At 30.7% G+C, this 20,628-nt stretch overlaps 1 protein-coding gene across 1 annotated transcript; it reads left to right on the top strand.

Moving 5' to 3' along the window:
• Positions 1-60: 60 nt before the first annotated feature.
• LOC146997828 (uncharacterized) lies at positions 61-20,075 on the top strand. The gene is made up of 3 exons (XM_085814409.1): positions 61-248; positions 949-1,186; positions 20,020-20,075. Exons 1-3 carry the CDS (start codon positions 93-95, stop codon positions 20,073-20,075), a joined length of 450 nt encoding a protein of 149 aa, XP_085670535.1. The 5' UTR covers positions 61-92.
• Positions 20,076-20,628: the final 553 nt, after the last annotated feature.

Genomic DNA, 20,628 nt, shown 5'->3' with positions numbered 1-20,628 from the left:
CCGTAGTTGAGCCAAGAGCGACGAACGTGGAGCGGTTATTTGCGTTAGCGACTGAGTTTTTATATTGTCTCGTGCTTTTATAATTTCATACGATGCCTCATAAATGTGCTGTAGCCACATGTCGTGGTAATTATAAAAACGGACCAAAAGTGGCTGTATTCAAGTTTCCAAATGAGACTGAACTCCGGATGAAATGGATAAGGAGTCTACGAAGAAAAGATGGCTTTCAACCTACTAAACATACCAGAGTAAGTTCAATTTTACTGCATTTTTTATGTTTTGTATCTTTACATTTTTTTATTACTTTTATTGATAGGTATGTGATGTTTATGCTTACGATATTAGATTTTGATCTGTGGGTAAGAAGTTTTATGTTTGAAAGATTTTAATCTTACCTGTTTTAATCATTTCAAAAAAATATTTTCCTTCAAAGTTTTATGAATGAAATAAAGTTCCATATAACAGGAATAATTCTAAATTTAGTAGTTACATAAATGCCAATAATTTGTAAATGCTTTCTAGTATACTGTGCAGGCAGATTCTGTAGTTATTCCAAATTTATCATAATTTATATGACAAGGAACTACTAAGTAATCATAATAGGTTTCATTTTAAAATTTTTGTAATGATATATGAAAGTTTGGTATGATGTATTTAAGGTAATTATTTGTATTTGGTAACCAGTGTTTGTTGTAAACAATTATCTCAAATATATAATTTTCTTTAAATGTAAATAAAGCTGTAATCATTATGATGAGCATTCCAGATTTTACAAATTACTTAAATTATACACGTAATTGAAATGATATTACTGGTTTTTTAATTCGCATTTATGTATCAAATTATTTATTTAAATCATAGGGCTTATTGACTTCTGTTACTAAATATTAACATGCATCTAACTTTTGTACTCACAACAAGTTGATTTTTGAATATTTTCTTTTATAGGTATGTGAATTACATTTTCGATCAGATGAAATAATACGAGAAATCGAAATGTATGATGAGAAATCAGCGAAGTTAATTAAAGCCCCAATTTCTAGGCCACGTTTGAAAAAAGGATGCATACCTTCTCAGTTCCCTGATGGCCCATCCTACATGTCATCAAATTCTGTATCGAGAATGTCACCAGAAAAGAAGAAAGCTCGTTTAGAAGAGAAATACCTGGAGAAAGCGATAGAAGAAAGTTTGAAAATGAAAGAACGGTATGATAATGAACGATCATTTGAAAGTTTAATTGAATTCAATAATTGCCTAGAACATCAGATTTTAGAAACATTTTGGACAACTGTACATACTGAAAATTCAACTATGTTACTTGATATTTTAAGTGACCCAGCTCCAGAAATTCAGAAATCGGTAGTAATAAATGAGGATTTAACAGTATGTGTTTATATTAAAAACATCGCTATAAAATCTATTGGTAAATTTGTTTTCCGTCTAAAAATTAGTAATGTAAATATGTTTCTAGAAGTACTAAAGGAAGTTGAAAGTCTGTCTCATAACTTACAAAATGAAGAATATATTAAGAATTCTATACAAATTGTGGATGATATGCTTTCAGAATTGAAAAGAGTGTTACCTGAAAAAGAAACTGAACTGAACTTCCTTTCAGAGCAAGTAAATAAACTAAATGTAAAGAAAGAGAAGTATCGATATACTCCAGATTTACTTATTTTTTGCAGTTTGTTAAACTCGATCTCACCGCATGCATACAAGTTTTTACGACATTCGGGTTACATTTCTATTCCCCATCCACGTACTATTCGTAGAATTTGTTCAACGTTTTCTCTTAATCCTATTACTGAGCAATTTAATGATGACTTTTTAGGATATGTTAAACAAAGATGCAAGGATTTAGAAGAAAATGATAAAACTGTAATTATTATGATGGATGAAGTGCATTTAAATTCATGTTTCGATTTTAAAGGAGGAAATTTGTGTGGCATGGCCTACAACTGTGAAAAAGCTGCTACAAGTGCTTATGTTTTTATGATACGTAGCTTATTATCACCTTTCAAGGATGTGGCACATATATTACCAGTTAAATCATTAAATGCTGAGGATCTGTATCAATATCTTAAGAAAATTATAATTGGTTTAGAAAATATAGGTTATAGAATTGTGGCAGTTGTCTCTGACAATAATTCAATAAATAAAAAAGCCATGTCATTATTTTGTATGCCTCCAAAAATTAGTATTGTGTATAAAAACCCTGCAGACTTATCTCGGCCACTATTTTTTGTTATTGACTCAGTGCACATCTTGAAGTGTGTCAGGAACAACTGGATAAATCAAAAAACTTCTGGGCAATGTTTATTTTATCCAAATTTTGAAAATTTTTCCAAGGTCGAAACAGCGGCATTTGCATGCATAAAAAGTCTCCATTCATTAGAGGCAGGCAGAATTGTAAAATATAGTTATGGTTTGACTCTGAAAGCTCTGTATCCAACCAATTTGGAAAGACAAAATGTCAAGCTAGCATTACAAATATTTGACAATCGTCTTGCAGAGGCAATAATGGTTATTGGTAAAGAAAATAGTATTTTAAATTACGAAACAACAGCTGAATTTATTAAAATTATAACTACATGGTGGTCAATAGTCAATGTCAAAAGTATCTTTAAAGGACACCATAAGATGAATGAGTATCAAAAGCCGTTAACTGTGCAAAATGATGATGTTAGATATATTTATTTAAATAAGTTACTTGAGTGGTTAGATCAGTGGAAACTTTTAGGCTGTTCTAGTGGTGGACTAACTAAGGAAACACATTTTGCATTAACACATACTAGCTATTGAAAAAATATTTTCGCATCTAACAGTTACTGTTACACATTATTGTGAATTCCTTATTATTTTTTTTCTACTCATGTATGCTGTCTGTTTAACCTTGAGATCACTTGAAAAGTAATAGTAACGAAAAATTCATTTCTATGCATCTATGTAAATAAGTGTCTGGGTTGTATTTTAAGTGGTCCTTATTATTAATGTGGATATCAAATTAGTGTTAACATATGGTAAGATTCTTTATCATTATAATTGACTTGAAATATTGAAAAATTCATTTCCTTGCCCTTAATTTGTTGTGTAAAAAAGTGTCTGCGTTATGTTTTTATGTGGCCACTACTTTTATCATTTGGGTATAATTTTGGTGTTAACATGATAAAATACTTTATCAAAGTAACAGTTATATGTTTCAAAATGCTTACAAAATGTTATGTATATAATAACTGCCACTGTTATACAGGTAATGGGTCATTATACTTTTGTTGATATGGACAGATATTGACTGTTTTACATTCAGATGACTTGAAATATTGAAGAAGGCATATCCTTTTTTTAATTTCTCATCGCGTAAAAAAGTGTCTCGGTTTGTGTTTTAGTGCGGCCACTACTTTTATCATTTGGGTATAAGTTTGGTGTTGACATATGGTAAAATGCTTTCTCCTGATAAAAGTGATATGTTTCAGCATGGGTACAAAATGATATGTATATAATAACTGCCACTGTTATACTGGTAATGGGTCATTATACTTTTGTTGATATGGACAGATACTGACTGTTTAACATTCAGATGACTTGAAATATTGAAGAAGGCATTTCCTTGCCTTTAAATTGTCATTGCGTAAAAAGGTGTCTCGGTTTGTGTTTTAGCGCAGCCACTACTTTTATCATTTGGGTATAAGTTTGGAGTTGACATATGGAAAATGCTTTCTCCTGATAAAAGTGATGTTTCAGCATGCTTACCGAATGATATGTATATAATAACTGCCACTGTTATACTGGTAATGGGTCATTATAATTTTGTTGATATGAACATATACTGACTGTTTTATATTTAGATGACTTGAAATATTGAAGAAGGCATGTCCTTTTTACTTCCTTGTACGAAGTAAAAAGGAAGTATTGTAATCGCGAAAAGTTTCAGGCAGCATATTTCACCGAAAATATCCATTTTGACCGCTATCGAATGCAATTTAACGATGTTTTTGCACCATATCTGTACGTAAGGACAGAATAAAATACTCTTTTCCTTCAAAAAAATTATAAAACTGCTTAAAAAAACTAAAACTAAAATTAATTCTGAAGAGAATTTTTCGTGGCTTCTGTACGAACGTATGTACGTACGTTCGTGCGTACGTACACTGCTCAAAAAAAAAAATGGGACAGTCCTATATCTCCCGATCTACTGGGCCGATTGACAAAATTCAAATTGCGTTCTTCATGTCTCGAAAGCGCGACTTAGGATATATATTAGATTTATATATAGCACTATTCTAACATAGGTATTTTGACACAAAATCGGACTTTTTCTGAAATAACATACCAATTTTTTTACATATATCGATTCTACGACTCAAATTACGCCTAAATATGAAATTTTGTAAAATTTGGAGCGAAATTTACGGAGAAATTCACAAATTTATGTTGGCACTTTTTTGTCACTTTGCGCCAAGAATACTTCACTTGGCGAACTTCTTAATATATGGCAACCTAGTTTCCTTAGGAAAAAAAGTCACCATCGTTCCTTTTTTCCAAATAATATTCTTTATATTATATTTTTCATTATAACTTATTATTTTAAGTAATTTTTTCTTTTCGAATTTTATTTTAATTGTTTAAGTTGCACTTTTTTTTTTTTTTTTTTTTTTCGAATAACTGTTTTAAAAATTTCTATTTACCTATTCGAACTGCGTAAATAAAGGTGCAGCGTGTACTTATTTTTTTTTTTTTTTTTCAAATAGTTTTCTTTATATATTTTTTTCGTCATAGCTATTACTTTAGGTCATTTTTAAATTTTTATACTTTTATTTTAATTGTTTGTGTTGCATTGTCTCTTCAGATAATTGTTTTAAAATTTTCTATTTATTCCTTCGAACTGAGCATTTTAAATATATTTATTAATATCAATTTTCCAGAATTTGATTTTATTTATTTGAACTGCGTTTTTTTCGGAAGAATACTTTGTAACCCAGACTACGATGCGTTTGAAAGCTGCATACTATATTAAAAGAGAAAATACAGTAAAGCACAGTTTTACACGCCTTTCAATGTTCCGTTTAGAAAAAATATATATAAATAAGAGAGATGTATACCCGATATTTTAACTTAGGATGACTTGCATACACTGCTTTAAACAGTTTTATCATTGTGCCCATTGCTTTACACAATTTTATCCTACATTTGGTTTCTTAAAATGTTATTCATATTTTAGTCAAATATTTTATTTTTGAAATCGCAAGAATCAAATATCATAAGATTGAAAAGTTTTAAATTTAAAAAAATACGAATACTAAATTTTACGAAAAAATTTATTTTTCTTCTCTGTTTCTTTAAGCATTCTGAAAGTATATTGAAAAGTATCCAACTTTTCGAAACATTTTGGTATTTCTGACAATCATTTTAAATAAAGTTATCGCCTTCCATTTCATAAAGGCCCACAAACGGCCGAGCGGTAAAGTTGCTGAACAGTGGTAGTTCACTCCGGGGTTCGAACCCCGGTAAACGGGCTGGTTGCATGGGCGTTTTCGTGGATTTTCTCATGTGTACCGCGTATGACAGCTGGTTTCCCTTAGAAAGTTCTTCACGAAGTATTTCGTCAGAGCCTTTATCAGTCTTTAGAGGCTAAACATTTTGAAGCTATGAGATGAAAGGAAAGACTGGTTTCATCAAAAGGTTTTGGTTTATTTTATTATGACAAAGCACACTACGGCTATCTACCTAAGGGGAGGGATGCCTTCCTGGAGGACTTTCTAAGGGAAACTGGCTCGCATACACGTTACACTTGGGGAAAACCACGAAAACGCCCATGCAGCCAGCCCGTTCGCGGGATTCGAACCTCGGACCGAACTACCAGTGTTCAGCGACTTTACTGCTCGGCCGCTAGTTCATCAGGAAGGGAAAAAACATCTTTAAGTGACATCCACATACATCACTGGATAAACTTTGAATCTTCAAATAATTCGATTGAGGAAATCATGGGATTCACCATTTATGATACGATATGATGTTCTATAACGTAATTTACACAACCATATAGTTTAAAACCAGTCGCTCTTCACTTTAATCTGCAATGATATCGTTTTGTCTTTTCTGTTAACACAAGCTCAATTGATGGTATTTGCTGGTGTACTCGTCCAAGAGTTTTCTCTTTGAAGTATCCTGAAAGTATATTCGAAAGCGTCCAAATTTTTGAACATCTTGGTACGTCTGACAGCCAAATTTCCCTGCAAATTTTTGCTTACTTTTCTCCCTAATTTTCTTCTTTCCTTCTACAGTTATTTTCAGTGCTCACACAAGAAAATTAAGATTTTTCGACTGCTAGACTTCCATACATTTTGCATTCTTGTCAATTTTTTAAAATATCAATTATATAAATTGCGTTTCAGCTAAAGACAGCTTTTCATTTTTTAGTCATTTTAGCTATAAATAAAGTTTAAAGCGAAGTCCAAAGGATAAATAATTTAATTAAAAGATTTTTGCTAAATGACAAAGAAATAAAACAGTCCAGCAGGGTTTATTCTGTACCACAGAGTAACCCGATTCTTATATCGGCTGAAACAATCTAAATCATATTAAAGATCATGTTTTTTTATACAATCTATAACGCGAGAGAAAAAATTAGCTTCTTAAAACATGCTTTCTAAGAGAATTAATATAAAAATTTATATTTATATATATATTTTTTAAAGTTGGGACTTGAACCAAACTGTCAGACTTTTAAAGCTTATTTTACATGGTGGTTATTATTAAAGTTCCACTTTGAAATGGTCATAAAAGGAAAACTACCGGACCAAATGTTATCAAACTTGGGAATCTTGTAAAGGAGGTTATGGGAATTTATTTTCGGCTGAAAAAAAAAAAAAAGAGTTCAAAAACTCACCATCAGGGGAAAAATGGCGCTGTATACAATATTGTTAAATGAAATAAGACACGAAAACATCTGTTTAAAATGTGTTTAATATTTTCCGAAACGTGTTACAAAGCATGTTCAATGTAGCGTCCAGCATTTTCCGAAAGCAAGTTAAATCATGTTACTGCATTCTCAACAGTAGCTCTTAGCATATCAGGTTTGGTTTTGGTTTGGTTTATTAGATTACGGCAAAGCACTCGAGGGCTATCTGCCTTAAGGGAGGGATGCCTTCGTGGAGGACTTTTTAAGGGAAACTGGCTCGTATACACGTTACACATAGCATATCAGGAGGAATGTTATCAGTGTATCACATTTTTCATTTCTGCCAAATTGTTTAGATTATCACCATAAACAGTGCTTTTGAGATAACCTCATAGACAAAAGTCACAGAGGTTGAGGTCTGGTGGGAAGAGGGGAAGTGTTGGCCTATAAGACGTTCATTTGTGAAATGTTGCCTAAGTAACTATGCGACACTCTTGAGGTGGTGCCCAGCCCTGCATAAAAATCGTAGTATCTAAAATGCCACGTTACTGCAGTTCATGTATCACGAAACATTTTTATATTGGCTCTAAGGAACTGCAATCGCAGTGGTCCAGCTGTCGACTGCTCTTCAGAAAAAAATGGTTCAGTTATAAAACTAGCTGTCATTCAAGAGTAAACGGTGTGAAATGACTGTTATGCAATCGAATGCAGTAAGAGAATGCAATGGAACTAGATAGATAACATGAGAGATTTCTTTGGCCCAAATCGATTAAAAGCATTTTGAATCAGTATCTTCATGTTTTAGTGCCGAATTCAGACTTAAAAAATTACAAATTAGCGATCTGTAAGAAAACGATTTCCAGATTGTACGCACTTGTGAGAGTGATTTGCGATCTTACATTTTCTAATCGCTAATTCGTGGTTTTCACGGACGAAATTCTCACTTACAGGGATGGCGCACTTGACATTTATCGAATTTAACGTCTTTAAATAATAATTTGCCTACTTCAAAGTTTCTTAAGGGTATTATTAACAAAAGGTTAAGTTAGATTCCGACCCATATTTCGTTTAACAATATTGCATACAGCGCCATTTCCATCCCTGGTGGTGAGGTTTCGAACTTCCTTTTTTTCGCGGAAAATAAATTCCCATGACCTCCTTTACACGATTTCCAAGTTTGATAACATTTGATCCAGTAGTTTTATGACCGTTTCAATGTGGAACTTTAATTATAACCACTCTGTATATTATTAAATTTTAATTTGAAGCTATGCGTTATATGTATACCATGCGTAAAATTTTCGCTTTTATGGAAAAATAAAAAAATCGAAGCAAACACACTTAGTATAATGTACCAAAACTGAAAACATTTCCCCTCCCTCCGAAAATAAAATATTGAAATTTCGAACTTGAATTTACTGGGTTATCGAAATATTTAATTTGACTTATCCTCCAAGTGCTAGTTCCGACAACAATTCCGTCAAAAATTCCGAATTACTTAAGCTAAAGTTAAAGATTTAGTATATATTCACTGTATGTTAATAAAGTAATTAGAGTGTAATAAAAATAGATTATAGTATTTACGCTGATGTAACTTTTTGTCTGACTGCACAACATGTAATGGAAGAGAAGGTTTGTAGAGATCTGTTTTTCACATGCCTCTAAAAGTAGATGTCATATTAATTTTGTCTCTTCAATGTCAAAAAACTTTCCTTTGAGAGGCAACTTTAGTTTTTGAGAAAGAAAAAAAATCACAAGAAGACAAATTTGAAGAACATGCAGGACGATTGAATATACATACTTATTTTCCGAACACAAGCGGTTCTCCGACTGGTTATTGAATAATGAAAAGATGCATTGTCATGCAATACAAAACATTTGGAATACGTTTTCTGGCTGAATAACGTAAGATTAAAAGTCATCTGCTTAATTCACATCCATTTACAAGTCAACTACTCGGGCAATTGCAGAATCGTTTTGATTCTGAGCTTGTAAGACAAACCTAATATCACTGGATTTAAACACTTCTTTAATCTTCCGAGAACGTTCCTTCTTTAGCTCATATTCCAAGAATATTAAGTGAATACAATTAATGCCAAAGAAATTGAATATTCATTTGCACTACGCTTGGTAGTTTACTAACGAGTTAACAAAACTTAAATTCTGCTTTTTGTGTCAAAGAATACAACAATATTTTAAATATTTACAAATAAAATATTAAATTGGAGATTTAATTGGAGCCTCATCAGTTGCCTAGCATTTGAAAAAGAAAATATTGTTAAATACTAATTGTTTGCTGCTCAGTCTAACCCAGGCTGCATGGTTGGTTTTCGTAGTTTTTTAGGTTCTCTTTACAAAGATTCTCTATGAAAGCATCTTAATTAAATAGCTCCCATGTTCTTTCTATGTTCAAATAACCAACTAACCTAGTTTAAGAGCGATTTCCAAGTGAAGTTACTAGTAAAATCCGAATACTCGTTAAAAATCCTGTAGCTAGCCAATCGGGAGTAACATGAAAGATACGGAACCAATAATTGAAATGTTGTTACGGTACGCTGTTTCTTAACTTAGATGGTCATTCCTTAATTAAATAGCCCACCAACAGCCGAGCGGTAAAGACGCTGAACACTGGTAGTTCGGTTCGAGTTTCGAATCCCGCGGACGGGCTGGCCGCATGGGCGGTTTCGTGGTTTTCCCCATGTGTAACGTGTATACGAGCCAGTTTCCCTTAGAAAGTCCTCCACGAAGGCATCCCTCCCTTTAGGCAGATAGCCCTCGTGTGCTTTGCCATAATTAAATAATCCAATTCAATCCTTAATTAAATATAATTGATTTGTAAATTCTACTAGAACTGACTGTAAGAATTGAAGTGGAAATAAGTAATATGGTGTGCAATCTTGATTAATATAAAATTTAAAATATTTGCATAGAAAAATGTTTGCATTCAGACAGAAAGTTTTTGAAATATTTGCAATTACTTTATAAGAAGGATTTATTAATAACAGCAATAATTACTTATTATATTACTGATGATTAAGATTCAGTTCTTGACAATTACATTCTAAATTAGAATTTTAAGGATATAATGAAAATACGCTACGCACAAAAATACATTTTAGGAAAAAAAATGAGTTGATTTTTTGTTTTAAAACTTCTTAATTCATTTAGTAAACATCGTATCCTCGTTGTTTATTGAATCCAGAATGTTGGTGTCGTTTATATAATTATTCTTACTTGTCCACAGAATCTGCTGACTTATCCAGCCATTAAGTAGCTGCAGATCATTTCTACATAACCATTGAACTTCCATTAATTCAGTCTCTAGAGGGTTGTATGTTTATATCATAATTTGACTTTTATAAAAAATGATTATTCTAAATATTATGTTTCTATAAAAATATATTGTGCTTTAAAAATATGGATAATAGTATCAGCCGCTCTTTCAGCCACTTCAAAAGCAACAGTTTGTTTAGAAATAAATTATGCAGTTAATGTCATAAAATTCAAATAAATATCAAACGAAAATTCTCAGTTTTAGACAATTCGATTTAAACGAAGTAAAGTAGCAGACGATAAAACGCGGAAGGTAAAAATTTACTCTTACAAAAACTTACTCTTAATCTTTTTAAAAAAAAGAAAAGATACGAGTGAAATTTAAAAAAAAATAGTTAAAAATTTGAATAATATCATCTATAATTTAAAAAAATAGCCTTTCATATAGTATTAATAAATATTTATTACGCATCATTGAGGGAAAAAATCATATAATTAATTCTCCGTAAAATTTTACTTGAAATTTAAGGTATCTGCCTACGTTCGGAGAACTTTTTTTTAAAAACATAGAATTCTGATGAAATATATATTTATTTAGTCAAAATATGATATCAAATCATGAAAATAGGTAAATTTTTAGGAATATTTTTATAAATTTTTGAAATATATGCAATTTTATGCAAATTTTTAGGAGAATTTAACACTTACGTTAAATGCCGTATATTTTTTCTCACAGCATATATTTCAATTTTTTTATACTGTATACTAATACAACACTTATCTGTGTTATGAACTAAAATGTATATGATATTTCTAAAATTTACTAAAATATGTGTAATTACATGAAAAAACACAGTTTTTTGTAAAATATTTCTTATCGTTTTATATAGAAATACTTATAAAACAATCAAATTAATAAATATTACTTAGATTGTAGCTTAAAACCTAATAAATAATATAGAAAACATTTTAGGGAAATTTAATAGAGATATCTTTAGACCATTTTGAGTAATTTCATTTCTTGTATGTAAAAACACTAGAAAAATTAGTTTTTCAGAAAACGCATTTAAAGATTTCACATTAACAGAAAAACTGTTCTGTTGTATTTACACTTAAAATTCTCCACATTTGTACATCACACCCTCCATATCTTTATACTTAAGTAATTTTGATTTCCTATTTGATTTTAATTTTTTTCTGGCTATTTTCGAAATGAGCGACGAATGAATTTTCGAGTTCTTTATTCTTTCGTTATCAATTCCAAAGTAATTTTTAATCATTTCTTGTTCAATTGATATGCCTAAATGTTCAAACACAGGAAGTAATCCAAGATATCCTGAATTAAAAATTAAAACGGCTATATATGCACCCAGCAACATAGTCTTTATACCTAATCGCAATGTTGCCAAACCCAGTTAAAAAAACCGCAATGTTGCTAGTCCCAGTTCAAAGAATTAAGGCAAATAATTATTGCCAGAAACAAAAAAAAGTACCCAGAATTAAAATGAAATGTTTTAGCACAATTTTACACACAAACAGTTAAAAAAAAAAAACACGGATAACAACATTGTTTACCTTTAAGTTGAGCCTTTTAAATGGCACTTCCGGTCTTTCTGCTTGCACTTCCAGTGCAGTTAATTGGCTATACCTTCTCTTCTAATTATCACAAACGTAAAAATGAACCATTTTCGGAATCCTACAAAATTGACCTTTTAAATTGGGCAATAAAAAAAATTGAATTTTTTCGCCGAAATCGTTTTTTTTAACGTAGGCCTTAGGGTTAAAAATAGCTGTGGCAATTCAGTGTAACAAAAATCCATACACCACATTTGGCACTATTATTGCTCAAAAAAAAGATGCCAAATTTCAAAACGCGAAAATATGTAAATTCATGTATATCTTAGAAAATTTTGAGTAAAAAAGTCTAATTTTTTGCAGATATGCTTAAAAATACACCTACTTTAAGATGATGGTAAAAATTTTATAGGTTATAATTCAAAATTTTTTTCGAAAAATCTATAGAAATTATTTAAAAATAAAAATTTAAAAAATAAAACGCAAAAAATGGGTAAATTTTATTTGGAATGAACCAAAATTTCGAAATGTGAGAGAAAAAATCAAAAAAGTTTAATAAAAAAAGAGATATTAATAAATATTTGCCAAATTCAATTAACATTGAGGAGCTAAAATTTTGAGAGCTAATATTTTAAAAACTAATCGTACGATTTTTACAAAACTTGGTATTCTGGCATAATTTGAGTCGTAGAATCGAAATATGTAAAAAAATTGGTATGTTATTTCAGAAAAAGTCCGATTTTGTGTCAAAATACCTATGTTAGAATAGTACTATATATAAATCTAATATATATCCTAAGTCGCGCTTTCGAGACATGAAAAATGTAGTTTGAATTTTGTCAATCGGCCCAGTAGAACGGGAGATATATCACTGTCCTTTTTTTTTTTTTTTTTTTTTTTTTTTTGAGCAGTGTACATATCTCACATAGCTCAAAAACGAGTAGCCTCAGAACGTTGAAATTTTGTATATAGGACTGCTATAACATGTATATGTGCACCTCGTATTTTGGTTGCAATCGGCCACACCAAACGTATATAAATATATTTATATATATATCCACTCTATGACTTGAAATATTGAAGAAGGAATTTCCTTGCCTTTAATTTGTCATCGCATAAAAATGTGTCTGGGTTATGTTTTAAGTGGCCACTACTCTTATCATTTTGATATAATTTTTGTGTTAACATATGGTAAAATGTTTTATCGAGGTAACAGTTATATGTTTCCAGCATGATTAGAAAATTGTATGTTTATAATAGCTGCTGCTATTATACTGGGAATGGGTCATTATAATTTTGTTCATATGGACATGCACTGACTGTTTTATATTCAGAGCACTTGAAAGATGATAATATTGAAAAATTCATTTTCGTGCTGTTGAGTGTTTGCTGCATAAAATGGTATCTGGGTTGTATTTAAATGGCTACCACTTAATGTTTAGTAAGTGGTTATCATTTGGTGTTAACATACTGTAAAATGCTTTCTCATGATAAAAGTTGTGTTTCAGCATGCTTACAAGATGACAAGTTTATGGTAACTGCTGCTTTTATACTGAGAATGGGTCATTATAATTTATATTTTTTATATGGGCATGTACTGACTGTTTTACACTTAAAAATATTGAAAAATTCATTTCCTTGTCTTTAATTTGTTGTTGTGTAAAAAAGGGTCTATGTTGTGTCTTTAAGTGGCCATTACTTATATCATTTGAGTATAATTTTCATGTTACCATATGATAAATTACTTTATCAAGATAACAGTTATGTGTTTCAGCATGGCGACAAAATAACAGGTTTGTAATAACTCCTACTATTATTCTGGGAATTGGCTGAATAAAGGGTGTCTCTGATTAGGAGCACTCATTTCACAAACCTGTGATTTTCATGTGCATTTTGAAATTACCGGTGTTCCATAATTAAGACTGGTGGCTTTCTGGACAAATCATTTTGATATATTCTTTGCTTAAATTAAACAAGCCTGATAGCGAGTAACTTAGAAGATCACGATTTTAGCTTGGAAAAATTACAACAAAATTGTGTTGCATGTAGTGACCAGATACTTTCAAATTGGATACTGGTGCATAGGTAAAACATTTTTATTATTTTCTATATTTGAAACATTAACTGATAATCACTTCCTTTACACAACATCAATAAATGTTTTTACATATACTGGTGATGCTGACATCCATTTGCTGTTGAATGTATCTTTATGCTTCATAAATAATAATAGCCATCGTATAAAATTTAATATCATTTGTGCACCTGAAGTGTTTTAAATGGTAATGGACGGTCTTCTCAAGTGTTTGCCCGATATTTATCCATATTATGGCAGTATCGTAATACATTTTGAAACTATTAATTGGCTGTTGTAAAAAGTTAATAACGGTGTTTGTAATTGCCAGACAAAATGGGTTGAAATTTAACGAATAGAAACTTGAACTTGCAGTATCAAAATTTAAATATTAAGGTCACATAGTCTCATCTTATTGTTTCTGATGAGACCCAATTAATATAGAAGCAGTTTTGAAATTTTCACACCTGTTAATAAATAAGAATTGATGGGATTTCTTAGTATGGCAATATGCTTAATGAGATTTCTGCTTCAATTTTTACAAGAAAGTTTGAATAATTTATTGATAAAAAGAGATCAGCTGGTTTTAACTTATTTGTATGTTATAACTTAAATGTTGTGTTGTTATGCTGACTGCTTGCATAAAATTGTAAATAATTTTTTTTTATTTTTCACTTGTGAATCTTTATTTTCAAGTTCAGCTATATAACTAACACAATACAGTTAAGTACATATACAACTAATATTATTGGTTCTACAGATTTAAGCAATAATTTTAAATTGCACATTGAATTATTTGCTAAGCAAACCTCTGATATACTAATTTATTTGAAACTTGCAAGACACATAGCATATTATAGACAAAATTTAGCATACCATTTTTATACCATTTTCTTTTAAAGACAAATTACTGATTGGAAGAAAAATGAAATGATAAGTAATAGTTTGTATGCAGATAATTTGGGTTTTTTTCATAAATATTAGAAAAATATAAAGCAATATTAAATTATGAGGGAAAAGTCAGAAATTCTTTTTTTGAGTTAGTATGGCTGATTTTTTAACTTTTTAAATGCTGCTGTGAAACCTACAAGGAAGTATAATTCATTAAAGTCAAGAAATAAGAAACAAAAAATTCTTAAATTTATGTCAAATTTTATTGTGTTAAATTTTGAAGTAATTAAATTATTCATTATATATAATTGAATCTCTGAATAAAATCCCATCCAAGTATCTATATCAAATAGTGAAATCAACGTTAAGTACGGCACTAGCGCGCAGCCTGTTTTGTTTCGTTGCTCTCTCGGGGTTTCGACATAGACGACTACGCGTGACGTCACAATCCAGTGTCCCGGCTTCCTTCTATAAGGAGGTGTTGTCTGAGGCCACCCATTTTTGAGTTATGCGAGATACATACATGCATACATACGTACAGACACCACGAAAAAAATCTCTTCTGAATCCTTTTTAAATCAGTTTTATAATTCGTTTGGAAAAAAAGAATCCTTTATGCTGTCCTTACGTACAGGTGTCACGCAAAACCATCGTTAAATTTCATTCGATAGAGATCGAAATGGATATTTTCTTTGAAATATGATACCCGGAATTTTTCGTCATTACAATAATTCCTTTACTTCGTACAAGGAAGTAAAAAATTGGAATCTTAACATTTGCAGCTCATAGCATCAAATAAAACAAAACATTGCTTTCTGAGAAGAATATACCCACACAGCGTATGAGCGGTAAAATCACTGAACACTGGTAGTTCGGTCCGACATTCGAGTCGTGTCGAACAGGCTTTAGCTGCATGGGCGTTTTTTCGTCAATTTCTCTATGTGTAATGTGTATGCGAGACAATTTCCCACAGAAAGTCCTCCACTAAGGCATCCCTCCCTTTGGGCAGATAGCCCTCACGTGCTTTGCCATAATCAAACAAATCAAACCAAATCTTCCAAGAGTACGCTTTAAAAAAAATGGATTACAAAGATAAATATTGCTACATAAAGGACTTCTGCGATTTGAGGATAATACCTGAAGTCGAGTTATCGCAATGAAATGTAAGTGAAATAATTTCAGTACATTGGAAAATGTTCGGTTTCTCTAATACTTTGAATTTAAGAAATTTGAGCTATCGAAAATGTTTAGTAAATTTTGTGCGTGTTAAGCATTTGATTCGACTTACGATAGCCCTCACGTGCTTTGCCATAATCAAACAAATCAAACCAAATCTTCCAAGAGTACGCTTTAAAAAAAAATGGATTACAAAGATAAATATTGCTACATAAAGGACTTCTGCGATTTGAGGATAATACCTGAAGTCGAGTTATCGCAATGAAATGTAAGTGAAATAATTTCAGTACATTGGAAAATGTTCGGTTTCTCTAATACTTTGAATTTAAGAAATTTGAGCTATCGACAATGTTTAGTAAATTTTGTGCGTGTTAAGCATTTGATTCGACTTACGGAAAATTACAAAACTGAAATTCAAGGAATAGAAATTTCTTCTCTAGTAACAGTACCAGTAATTGTAAAACTGCGTTAATAAATAGTAAAATTGCGTTAGCAACGTAAATTTTGATCAAAAATCGCCACACTGGTTCAATTTTCATACTAGGTTCACTCCCTCTAATAGAGGAAATGATCTAAGAAATAAAGTTATTGATGAGACAGGATTTAAGGTAATAAGTAAGATAAAAATTTAAACAAACTCCAAAAACGAAAAACACAAATCCTATTTCACAAATCGTTCTGTTTAAACAAATCCGATTTAAAAATTTAACACAACAAGTCATTAAAGAATCTGAAAAAAAAAATTCTTTCACAAAATGGTGTAAAATAAAATTCAGTCTTTAGTTTTCCTTTTTAATGATGCCTTCTGTTTCCTACGTTTGGGCAGAAATACTTCTGAAATTCGGAAACAGATTATTTATCTTGAAAGTACATGAATGTGAATATCATTTAATAAAATAATAACTTCCATAATTTATTTTCTTAAGATACATCTTTTAAAACCATATTCTCTTATAATACTGAAGATGTTTCTTCTTCCTGAAGATGCTTTCTTTTAAAACGATATGCTTTTACATTTTGAAGATTTTTTCTTCTTTTAAAACTGTAGTTCGAAATGCAACATGTTTATTAACGCGTCATTAATTTTTAGCAAGTTTAATTGATGAGACTTATTCTTGTGTCACGTTTTTTAATCCTTATTCAACCTGTAAAAACAACTAGAGAATCATTGCTATTATATTAATACCAAAAAAGAAGCATGATAAAAAATTCAATTCCCAAGAATCAGTTCAACGTTTTCTTTTTTCTTTTCGTACAGAGATTTGCGAATTCATCCTGATAAAGTACCAATATTTTATTTTATAAGCCCTAAGGGAAAGAAATTTCGGATCGATAAAAAAATGGGAATAGTTTTAAAGAAATAAATAACTTTTGCGTAGTATGCAAAAAAGGAAGAAATTTCTTTTTCGAGACGTGAATTTTTTTATATTCATTTCATTGTGTTTTAAAAGGTCATGGTTATACCTTGCTTCTGCAAATTTCGTCTATGTAAATATGAATCGTCTTTAGTCTATCCGAACATGAAACAAATTTATGAAACGTCTCTCGTTAATCCGAATATGAAACGAATTTATGAAAACTCTTTATCTGTGAAACATCCGAATTTCCTAAAATTTGGGTCGTTATGTCATCTCAGGACATGTTATGTTAACAAATAATTATCACTCACTCGATCTAGAAAATGCTACACTACACAATACGTCAAATCTTTAATTCTTCTTTTCACGCATTCTGACAAATAGCCAATTCCCAAAGTGCTGCCATTCTATAAGCAGACGAAACTGAACGTAATTATGGAGCTGATTTGAAAAGAAAATAATCCATATACTATTTCAAGAGCTATTTTGATTATGATATTATACGCATTCTTTCGATGTAAAAAGATCACCATGAAACTGTTTTTTGAACGCACTGAATACTTTTATTTAAATTATCAGCGCTGAATAAAATTAAACTTTGCCTTTCAGTTATGCTATTTTTATGTATTTTCAGTTTATAAATTAATTTTTGACTGCAGAAGGTATAAACAACACAAAGGGTCTCATTCAAAGTTTTATAAATTTGTGAAAATAAACATAATTATTGCTTTCCAAAATATAGGGATATTTGAAAAAAGCTTTCGAAATACAATGATTTTATGCTGTTGTAATGTTCAACAAAGACATGGACCTATTTAAAACTTGAAACGAAACCCGTAGCTTTGCATTTTAAGTATACATTGAATTGTATGATTCGATAAAATGCAAGTTTTTTTTAGTTCTTTTATCCCTCTTTAATTTTATAAAAAAAAAAAAATTCATCTTTTTTTTTTTTTTTTTTTTTAAATTCGCTATAAACGGCGAATCACATTTTAAATTATTGCCATCAAATATTAGAGTCCTGTATTATATTTAAAGAAATTAAATAATGAAGAAACTGCATAAATGTATGCATGTTTCTCGCATTATGATAAACCAACGGTATCTAGACCCATCAAATTTTGAATAACGTATGTCTCTACCCGAATATGGGCATCTGGAAGCCCAAATTTGGAATTTGGAATTCGTTTTGTTATCAATTTCATATTTTGTGACAATTAAATAAATTTTTGATTAACAAACTCAACGAATTCAAAACGAGCAATGGCAACACTGTACGAGAAAAGAAATTTTTTATCTCCAGCGCGCGAGACTGTATATCGGAAATTCTAAAAATGTGCTCCTTTAAATATTTTGTGATATTGCTGTTTAATTGCATTTTATGGTTTAAGTGCAAAGAACGTATTATTTGATAACTAATGATAATACACATTTATCACTGGTTTGAATTTGTTGTTTCTATCTTCCGGTTAAGGTTTTTATGCCTTTCGTAATTCTGGAAGCAATATTTGTACAATTATCAACAATTTAAGAGCTGTTTAAGTGCGGTCAAGTTTTAAATAACATGGCGGACATATTTTTTTACATTTGAAACAGCAGAATTGTAGATTTGTTGCCAATCTAGAGAGACTAAGCTTTGCAACACAAAAATAACGCCTTCATTTATTATTGCGAATTAAATTATGCTTAATCCTTTCTGGAATTTTTTCGAGGAAATAAGTGTTTAAGATTTACTTCGTAATTTTTAATGCAGATATTTTGAGTTTTTATGTATTTTTGCCTTGTCGCGAAGTGAGAACTGAATTAATTGAATGAGAAAAACTAAATCGTCTGTGAAAAACTGTTTCTTTTCTGTTTTGTTTTCTTAATTTCTTTCATACATCGTTCTAGCTTTTTATAGTATTTGAATAGAACATGTGGCAATGATAAGATAATTCTTCAAATGATATAAATTTTGTGCATTCAGAGTGTCGCTATAGTAAACAAATATAGTGAATTTTAAAGAGTGCATTTATTCTATTGTGGTTTATGCGCTGTCGACGAAGTAGATTTAATTCAATCCAATCAATTTAAATGAAATTCAAGAAAAAAATGGGTATAATTTAATATTCCGTACAAGGAAGTCATATAGTGTACACATTAGATTTTTTCTTATGCATTCTAAAATGTACTCAGAGAGGTACTGTACTCAGAGAGATACAATATTTATGCTGTAATTTCAAATTTTGTGTATCTATACTAAAATTTTCCTAAATTTTATGGTTCACCGTCCTGTTTCTGAAATTGCTTTTTCTCAGCTCCCCAACTCCTGCTAGATGCCCTTTGAATGTAATCTGTAAGTGCTAACTGAACGAGCACTGAAATATTCATGTATGTGTTGCACAAATATTGCATCGAATTATGAATTAAAATTCGTCATGCAGTTTAGAAACAGACTGGTAATAATTAAATAGTACGGGAACACATTCTTGCTCGGCACACAAATTGACTTATACTGAAAGGAAATGTGTTATTTTCACATATTGACCATCATTACAATTATCGGTTGTGCCTTTAGAATTTTGAACGTATGGCTTAGACGTAACTTTTTGCATCCTCTATTCTGCTTTGTATCCTGTTTCCATTTGGTTCGGTTATTTCATAGTCTGCCAAAGATAGGCACTTATACCTTTGACCCGAATATTAAATTTATAATGACGTAGGTTTTACTGCATATGATTAAAATAATATATACAATTCTGTACATTATAATCTTCAAACTATAATTGTTTCAGAGAGGAAAGAAGTCGCAGGTGTTATGTCTTCTACATCACGCAAGTGTACTATTTAATAAATGGTTTAGTGCATGTCTGCGTTTACTGTACAGATATTGGTTCTATTTCCAGAGCTTCATGCTGGTATCAGACGAAATTCAGTTGGTGTTTTCGAGTAACGTATTCCTGTCAGAATTAATTTGACTGACAGATTTCTATCCGCAGTTTTGAGAGAAATTGAGTTGGGCGTAGTGTTTTTCGTATATTACCTGCAGTATTTTATGACGATGAGGACGATGAGGAAACAATTGGGCTCGAAAATATGTTTCACGTATTACAGTATCATTCTGCTTCTGCATGATAACGAATTGCCACCAATGTGAGCAATAATGTGTATCTATTTAGTGTTCAAAACAATTTACAGAATGGAGATGGTAACTTGACTATACACATTTCTGGAAGCATAGTTCTTACAAAATTTTCTTTCAAGAAGTAAAGCATGGCTTTATAACGACTGATTACAGCATCTCTTATGCAGCCCTAAGCCAACAGAAAGAGACGGATTATTCTTTAAACATTAAGGGGAACATACCAGGCACTATACCTTGAAATAAAAAAATTAATTTTACA

This window comes from Stegodyphus dumicola, chromosome 4 (assembly GCF_044657685.1).
Source record: "Stegodyphus dumicola isolate Sdum_Otavi_A_Nest chromosome 4, ASM4465768v1".
Classification (NCBI taxonomy): Eukaryota; Metazoa; Arthropoda; class Arachnida; order Araneae; family Eresidae; genus Stegodyphus; species Stegodyphus dumicola.
This window is presented reverse-complemented; position numbering and strand designations above follow the sequence as displayed.

Bases quoted from the DNA above. Each gene is read 5' to 3' on its own strand.
- LOC146997828 (XM_085814409.1), top strand. From the start codon at position 93: ATGCCTCATAAATGTGCTGTAGCCACATGTCGTGGTAATTATAAAAAC. The intron at 249-948 runs GTAAGTTCAATT...TTTCTTTTATAG, and splicing joins AACCTACTAAACATACCAGA to GTATGTGAATTACATTTTCG. The intron at 1,187-20,019 runs GTTTGAAAATGA...TAATTGTTTCAG, and splicing joins GGAGAAAGCGATAGAAGAAA to AGAGGAAAGAAGTCGCAGGT.